Source organism: Cephus cinctus, unplaced genomic scaffold (genome assembly GCF_000341935.2).
Source record: "Cephus cinctus unplaced genomic scaffold, Ccin1 Ccin1_scaffold0129, whole genome shotgun sequence".
Classification (NCBI taxonomy): Eukaryota; Metazoa; Arthropoda; class Insecta; order Hymenoptera; family Cephidae; genus Cephus; species Cephus cinctus.
In genome coordinates this window covers 2,195,393-2,204,675 of record NW_014332862.1, presented here as the reverse complement: position 1 = coordinate 2,204,675, position 9,283 = coordinate 2,195,393, and the positions used below count along the sequence as shown (strand labels likewise).

Here is a 9,283-nt window from a genome sequence, read left to right as displayed (position 1 = left end):
GGGGGGGGGGGGGGGGTGAGGAGCGTCATTTTTCTCTGCATATCCATTTGCCAGTTGTCCGTTCCCATGGTCGCTTGCAAACAAAACAAGTGCCAAGGTGTGTGGCCGCGAGCGGGTCGAACGTTACGGCGAAAAAGCAGCTCGCTGAAGCGTCCGCGATGAGGAATTTTCATATCGCGACGCTTTTCATTCTCGCGCGAGACTATGATCCTTTTGGGAGGGGGGGCTGACAATTGGGGATCTCTGTATGTGTACATGTGTAAATTTATGTACCTTCGTTCTTATGTATATGAATATGTGTCTTAGGTAAATTTTTGTATAATATATCTGTACACAGAGGTAGCTTAACATACGTGGGTACTATAGTGAAATTTTCGCTTCCATTTTTTACCAGACCACTTTTTGCTCTTATGCTAGAAGGAAAATTATTCTTTGCTCATGTAAAACTCTCTCATTCGGTTACATGGGTAAACAGTCGTTTAACTTGATAGGACAAATTCGATTAGACTTTATTTATGATACATTTTTTTTTTTTTTTTTTCGTAAAATTACATAAATACAGGTGGCGTCGTATGGACGGGAAACGTGGAGGCGACGGAAAGGACTTTAAAGGGGAAAATGATAAGTGGAAAGATTCGGAACACTTCCGGCTTGACGGATAGCAATTTCGTGGAGATTATACGAGGTACGCTTGGTGAATTTGCGGAGACACGAGATGGGATCTTTGCGTTTATATTATCATCGTTATTTGTTTTTCGCGCGTGGAAAAACTGGCTAACACAAAATGGGTTGGTTTTAAAATTTGTAGATTGTGTCAGTGTGTGTATGTGTCACGTGCCGTTTACGTCAGTATAATCCAATTCCGCACTTGCTTCCGTACTACGTCTCTCGTAAGAAGTACGCACCACGTGAAGCACTAAGTCGAGCAAATATAACGAAGGCAGATACGATTAGCAGGAAACACGTAAAAGGCAAATAAGAATAATATCCGGTAGGCATATGTAGAAATTTTCTATTTTACTACGTCTCGTAATCGCACGAGACTCGTATCCTTTTCTCAATTCATTTATCGCACGTAATATACGAATGCAGAATATTTCAAAAAAAAAAGAAAAATGAACATTTTCAAAAAAAAAGTAAGCATCTCCAAGCATTCCGTGGCTTTTGGATATATTCGTACGATCGGATCATAGAAAAATGTAATTTTTTGTTGAATGCGTTATTTAATTTGTTTCTTAAGAAAATCCCAAAACATGTCGGTATACCATTTCCGCGAATCACATGTGTTATTTATGATCTCGCACGTGAGCATGCGTTATCTCCGTGCGACGTCTATGGCAATTGGTCCAGACATGGTAATCGTATGAGAGTGCACCGAGGCCTTCCCTTCACACGTGTCTCCAAATATGTGAATATCTTCCACATACGTATGTATGTACACTGCTATGTTACTTCACACGTGCTCCGATTCAAGTACGCATCTACAAGCCCAATTCGCACACGCAACTAAACTCTCACGCATCGGAGGATACGATCGATCGTGCGTAAGGTCATATAGGAGATTTTGCATTACCGCAACCGTACACGTATGCATTGTTCACGTTATCCATCGTCGTGCATACTATGTAATATGCAGATGCGTTACTTTCATATGCGTGCATCCTCGCTGCACTCCCTACGTGTCCAAAGGAAGGCACGTTTAATGCGTGCGTCGTAGTCTTGTAAAAGAGACACACGGAATAGTAGCGACTCCCTTTACGGCCAAAGCGGCTGGACAAGATTATTATGGCAAGTCAGCAGTCTCTGGTCTCAAGAATGCCGCTCGCCACCATTGCGTCTGATTGGACCGACTGCCCCCGATCGCTTGTTCCCTCCTTTTCCTGATCACGACTCTCTGGAGCCGGCAATTCTCCTGCACCCTTATTATCTACCGCGCGTTTCATAACTTCGCGACGGTAGCGCATAAAATCGATGCCGGACGTCTCCCTACACATTTACCGATCAGACTGGAGGATCTGGATTGAATCGAGGATCGAATTCAAATCCTCGCTGCTTTTGTGTTTACTGGCTATTTTAGTTTTTTTTTTCTCAACCCTCTTACACAATATTAGTAATCGAGGATTTTGGTATGTAACGGGATTTTTAAAAAGTTATTATTTTTCGTTCTCGATATCGTTTTAAAAACGATATTATTTTATACGTACATACGTATATCGAGTATCCGTGATAAGAGAATCGTATCTTATACTATATTTCATAGACTGGCGGTATTGGCCTATCCAGCGGTGAACGTTCTCCGATTCGATTCTACATATGTCTAACTGTCAAAGGATTTACCGTCACCGAGAATCGTCCTGTAAATTTACTTTGTTGACATGACAGTCGCGCCGGGGCAGGTAAATATCGACGTGACGCCGTTGACAATAGCCCGAGCATCTATTTGGTACGTTGATAGAACAGTGTGCTCATCGAGAGAATTTCTCAAGGGTTTGACCCACTGCGTAACGATATTAATGTCATGACAATAGATTCGTTAGAAGATAAATATTTGAAAAAAACGACTCTTCGCTGGATACGAAAATACTTCGAAGAATTTTCCATTAGTCCGATTACGTTTTCCAATTCGAAAATTTCTGCTTTACGTATAGCCTCCAGGGAGACCAAGTAAATCTAGGTATTTCGAGTAGCAGTACTTGCAACGTATGTGGCATGTGTGTACCCGGCTCTTGGTAATACTATGCGGTTCATAGATGCAAACTCAAACACGCGGTACTGGAAGTATTAGACTAGGTAAGCTTTGGTGCAAGGATTATGGTAGCAACAAAGGACTGACTTGTTCCTGCAGTCGTAACTGCTGCTTTCACCCATAGGGCACATAGTACGTTCGTAATAATTTTCCCCGTGCACGTCGTGACCCTGTTTATCTTAGTCAAGATTCCCATGAGGTCATATACTCGAATAATCCGTCCATTTCGATAATGCAAAAAGTCCGTGGGTCGACAATTTTATATGTAGCAACAATGCAAACGGATCGAATAGCAACGCGACGCTGTTGCTGCAGAATTTGGACGCGAGCCTTGGGGAACCAAGCGGCAAAAGGAATCTTAACTGCGACGTATATCTATAGCTGCGAAACCAGTTTGCTCGACAGTTTTGCCCTCGTCCAATCTGAGCGCAGCGACCGAAACACGTGGTTTCCTTGTTGCAGCAAGACTTCTGATAATAATGAAGCGTTTGTACCGTGGGGATGCTTGGGTATATATACGGGAGCTGCATGCGCGGAAGCGGCTTACAGCATCCGCGGCTTCCAGCGCGATCACGTTCATCTTCATAGAAATCGAATTCGTTAGACTAGCTTTGCCGCCGAGACTGGGTGCTAAAGCGAACAAGTAGACTGTTGTGCATAGGGCTTGATTATTATTCGCGTGATTAATAACCATCGTGGGAGGGTTTTGGCTTTTGAATTTGGCGCCGATCGATCGACGCTGGAATTAACCGGAAACAGTTGACGAGGCTTGAAAGTTTCGCGAGGGCCGGGACCGAGCCCAGGTCCCGGGAGCCTGGGAAAAAGTGCATCCGCACTTGGGTAGTTTGTGAAGACTGGAACGATAAAATATTTTTTTTCTTACATTTTTTTTTCATCATATATATATATATATATATATCGTTGAGAAAATATTGCTGTACGGAAAGTATAGTGTGAAATTGACGGGAACGGAAATTGAGGTTTTATCGAATTGATTGGTGCATCCCGGAGACATTTAATTAATAGCATATCTTTGATAGACTGAATTATGTCGCGATTAATTAATTTGTGCATAAACTTCGGACTGTTGTGTGCGGCCGTCAATGTATCTGGCTTCATATCGCACAAACCTGAAAAACACGACGGATTTTCAGCCACGACAAAGTGCACGGATTCGGAGTTCACGTGCGGCAACGGAAAGTGCATCCCGGTGCGTTGGCACTGCGACAACGAGATAGACTGTCCGGACGGATCTGACGAAAATCCAGAAGTGTGCAGTGAGTAAATTTTCTATTATATATTTATATTTTTATTTGTAGCTTAAATAGATTTATTATCATTCAATTTTGCTCCTTGTTATTCTATCTAACGCGTACACGGTAACGAGTGCATCCCTACGATGCAGGCGATACTCGGATGTTGAATTTCTACCTGTGGTTTATGGAAACGTATCTAAGCCGTACTACGGTATCATACACTGTGGTTTGATATTCAATGGCAATTAATTCCACTTCGGTATTAGTACTCCAAATTGCAATCCTATTGAAGTGGTAACAGGTACCTTGAATACTATTCCTATATACGAGGTTAGCTGATACGTACTACATTTTCACTGAAGAGTATTCGCGAACTGTGTCGCCGATACCAGGAACGTCGTAATGCCAATTAAGGAAATATCGACCTCTTTTGTCCTCTTTTCTTTTTTTTTTCTCTTCGAGAATTGTATCAAGTTAGAAAAGCAGATTACACGTACCTTTCATCTCGGGCATCATACTGTTTTTTTTTTTTTTTTCTATCGGTCTAACAGACGTAGAAATTCATACGACCAGCTGAAAAAGGGGACACTCTCTCATCGAGATACATCACCATACACCACTCGTCGTGTCTATCGAGTTGAAGTTGGACTTCGTATAATTTCGAAGTAAAATTTTCGATATTTGCATCGTACGCGAGTGCAGCCACTGGGCTCTAATGGCAAAACTCACAGCCGAATGAAACTCGTTAATTTGCATATTAACGAGGGAGTCCGACTATGGACTGGTTATATGCCAATAGTCTTTGCCGGTAGGGACAAACTTTCCGTTGCTGATAATCAATCCTATTGGCCGAGGGCATCTAATTGCTCCGAATAAATTTCTACTTAATATTTATTAATCCTTATATGGACTTAGTGTGCGGCTGACTTTATTTACAGATCCAGCAAGCGCTTCGTGACAATACATATAATATCGTTCCAGTTACACGACGGCAGAAATGATTATTCGATAAATATAATGATCGAGCTGTACTTTTTTTTAAGCCCTGTTATATCTTTACAGCTTCCCATCGTGAAGGCCAATACGTTTTGGTCGGTTACAAATTGTCCAATGGATCATATCGATACGACGACGTTACTTGGGAAATCGTATATCGCTACGTTTTACCGCGTTTCTATGTTACCACTGTGCGGCTGGGAGGACGCTCGGAGAAATCGATAGATTTCACGCGAGACCATTTCGCATCGGTGGGACGATAAATCTCTCCGCGAGAGAAGCGAGTCAAGTCCTTTGCCTCGTTACGATTGAATTTTTCGGTTTGCCCGAGAATTCTCTTGGCATCGCAAACTCATATTCTCGTGACATAGAAACTGAGCTTGACGGATCTATTTCGTGGTAATTAGGAGATTTTATATTTTTCACGTTTATACAGTTTCTGTTGGACTTTACGGTTGTAAATAGAATTATGTCGCCACATGCGTATACGGCCTTACCAGGCTGAACTCTATTTACTTACGTGCGGGACGGGCTTATATTTTCATTATATTATAGTTGCTCGTAAATTCACGTAATTCCTTGCCGTGGTTTGTCTTTTGGGTAAAATCGCGGTTTCAGCTTCTACGAACAACGTATTAATTCTCTTTGGCAATGGCATAAGCTCTCTCATCCATGGACGCCACCGGGCTCCTTCATTTCCGGTGCTCCTCCCGTTCCGCTATTTATCTCATTCTGCGAATATATCTATCGTTGACTCAACGCCCTCTAGGACATCCCGGGTAACAACGGATCCGACCGATTTTAATTAGCTCAGAACTCTCCTACCGTACAATCGAGCCAGACGCGTAGAGCTGCCGCCGTCGCAGTCCGTGATTATACTTTTTTCTCGGCCCTTTGTTTTTGCGCGGCCAAAAAGCCACATCAGAGACTTCTTTTGCTAGGAAAAAGGCGTCGCGACGCCCACGGCTGTAACGCGATTTCTCGTTGTAGCGCCGCGACGTAAATTTTCTCACAGATCATCGTCGCGTCTTTATCGCGTGTTTTTCTTTTTTTCTTTTGCTTTTTTTTTTACGGTCGCTGCCGTCTATTATCGTCAACTATGCATCGCCTTCACCAATGACCCGCTCCAATTTCGCAATAGCGCCTTTATCGCTATTTCAGTACTTAAAAATTATACATGCTAGTACCGGGGTACGTTCTGGTTCCGCGTACGCGTATCAGTACATGGGTTAAGCGCATACACAAAGTATTTCCATGTAATTGCGTGGCGATGCCGACACGATGATTAAAAGGCTTCGATCGATCATACGATCGATTGCTTTCGATTTGGGCGAAATTGCTTAGCGTCGTTTTGCGATTTTCTTTTTCTTTGCTCCTTTTCACTAGTCCATTTCCGTTTTTGCGAATTTCCAATCGCTCCGGTTTTTCATGGGTGCTTTCATTATGCCACGTGCGCGCAAAACTACCGACAGTCAATCGACAGCCTCGGTATACCGTAAATCCCGTAATCTATCTCGCTTCGTGTAAACCGCCCGAATGCAAATACATACAACTATATACACTAGCTGTTTTACATATCTCAACGTGTTTTCATCGAGCCAGACCCTGTGACCGTCGTGTCTTTACCGGCTGTGCAAATAATAATTTTACCGCTATACATCTCGGTCTCGATATTAAAAATCGTGGTTGGACGTCGCGAGGCTAAAAGTCGATGAAAAAATAAATTTTCATCCATATACGACGCAACGAAAATTACGTCAATCCCCAGTTGTACTCTAGTGCGAACAACATACATTTTTCAGTAACTTCGAAATGGGACGCTAATAGACCACGTTTACGGAAGTATGTCGGCTATTTGGCAGCCACGTTACATTTTCTTGATACTTATTTTTGTGTGTATATATAAATATACACGTATGCCGTTCCATTTTTTGGTCACCCCGATAAAACGCGTCGTTTCGTTTTCACGTGTGTCTGGCGCTTATATAATATCGATCTAATGCAACGTATATCGGGCGCCGACGATTAATTTCGATTGGCGTCAATCGATCACTGCAATCTGCATCGACATGCATCGCTGAAGGTAACAGGACAGCCGTTATTATGCACTTTATTCTATGATAGATACGAAGGAAAACAAGAATTGAGAAAAAATTTAAAAAAAATTACAATAATATACATTCTCGATCGAACGAGTTTTACACGAACTACCGGTCCTTTCATAAGATAATCATATAACTCTTATCGGCCATATCGTATACACCGGCTCTTTAATATGCGTGACCCCTGCACCTGACATCCGAAACACGCAAACAGCAGTGACTTTCCTATGCTAATGGGGAAATACGGTTGACGCTGGAAATTGTCCTTGAACATAATTTTTTTACCATCTTCCATATGCTGAAGAAATAGCATTAATAGTTAACGAAAAAATAATTAATTTCAATCGTTACGAACCTTTCGTATTTTTATTCGATGAATCGAGTAAACGTCATCGTATCGATATGAAAATTCGCAATTCTCCACAACTCAATCAAACACCTATCATCGATCTTGTGTCAATTGTGTGATTCATCTGTCAATCAATGATCAATAGGTTTACGGCCGTGCACAGAAACCGAGTTCCAGTGCAGTCCAGGCACGTGTTTACCCATCTCCTGGAAATGCGACGGACAGCCCGACTGTCCCGACAGTTTAGATGAGACAAACTGCGAAAGTAAGTTTTCCAGGTTTCCTCTTTCTGGCGAGACGAGAACACGAGGAGCGCAGCGGAGAAAAGACCAGCGGAAACGGCGTGAGCAGCGCGAACAGACGACAACCCCCGAGGAAAACGGTATCGAGGATTGCACCGTTATTGCTTTTGAGCCCGGCGGGTGTTTTCACGATTTTTCCAGAACGTCCCGACGCCTCGCGTCTTATACCTTACAAGAAAACACGGTGCGATCCGCGAAACGGTGTCCTTAAAAACATCCCATCCGAACGAAATTCCTATAGCAATTTTTGCATGTGTATATATACTATATATATATATATATACACATTACATAATATAATTGTGCGTATATAAACAACATATATATACACAACTATATCTGCATGTCTCAAAAATCATCTACCGTTTTCTATTATTTTGTTTTGTATTCACGTAACTCTTATCACATCTGCGCTCATAATTAATGACTGTATCAAAGTAATTACACATGTACATATATCCATCTAATGTGGTAGGCGCCGCAACGCATACTCGCAGTGCCGTTCGCCCGTTCTAACCCTGGTTTACAATGTTTCGCCAAATTGTCGCTTTTTAGGTGTCAAGAATTGCACGGCGGATCAGTTCACGTGTCACTCGGGAAACGGAGAATGCGTGTCGTTGAGCTGGATGTGCGACGGGAACCCGGACTGTTCGAACGGTTCCGACGAAGCTGACTGCAGTAAGCTTCTGCACGAGTTGCATCACGTGCATAGCATGCCTGCCGCGTGCATGCATGCATAATAAACGGTTTTCAGGGTTGTTTTCTTTATTATTGTGTATATTCTTCTTTTGTTTTTTTTTTCCCCTTTAACCCTCACAGACCTGCAGGTATAATGTGTCCCATTAGTCTACTGCCAACTTGCACCCTGTATAGGTCTGCAGGGGTTAGCTTGTTATTTGCACGAATCACTCGTCTCGAGCGAAATGTAGTAATCTCTTGTGCTGCTGATGACGTCATGCTTTGTTTAGTGTTCACCCTTCAATGTTGCAGTTCTACGATGGCTTTGACTTGAAAATGCTTGGCAATGTGGATTCTTATTGATTCGCTGCTTATCCATCTAATATGCTGTGTATCATTAATGCATGTCGTTCCTAGATTACTGGGAAGATGCACTTGTTTTTCCGCAATGCACTTTGTTACGCTGCTGTCTGTGCATCTTGTATTTCTCTGCTGTTACTGCGCATGCGTGCTGTGAAGATTCTTGACCTCTTCCTCACTTCACTCATCTTCGCTTGCTCCATCCACGGTTACTTCTCCCGACACTCGTTCGTCCTCCTGTTGTCTATTCTTGCACTGTACTCTGCACCGTCGTTGCTGCTATTTTCTCCTCTCGCGAAGGATCGCTAATAAGCGGCTGAGAATCTCTACGACGTTGCGTCAGGATACACGGATAACATGGTATTTTAATTATATTGAAATTAATTTTTCTCTTTCTTTCTTTTATTTGCATACTTTCGTTATCAGTTCGTACACCCGGTGTTCGATTCAAAATTGTACTATACTTTTTTTTTTTTTTTTTTTTTTTTTTTAAC

General features: G+C 42.4%; 1 protein-coding gene across 8 annotated transcripts in view; it reads left to right on the top strand.

The window, feature by feature from the left end:
* The window catches only part of LOC107262930 (very low-density lipoprotein receptor), a 34,129-nt gene that overhangs the window by 14,467 nt on the left and 10,379 nt on the right, over nt 1-9,283 (top strand). For 2 of the 8 annotated variants that reach the window (XM_015729619.2, XM_015729621.2), the window contains exons 3-4: nt 3,901-4,023; nt 8,307-8,429. The exons of 1 other annotated variant lie outside the window; for it this stretch is intronic. In XM_015729619.2, coding sequence (XP_015585105.1) covers nt 3,901-4,023; nt 8,307-8,429 — 246 coding nt within the window. Of the gene's footprint in view, nt 1-3,900; nt 4,024-7,594; nt 7,715-8,306; nt 8,430-9,283 lie in introns of all 8 variants that reach the window. 5 more of the 8 variants (XM_015729625.2, XM_015729620.2, XM_015729623.2 and 2 more) reach the window with 5 other exon arrangements.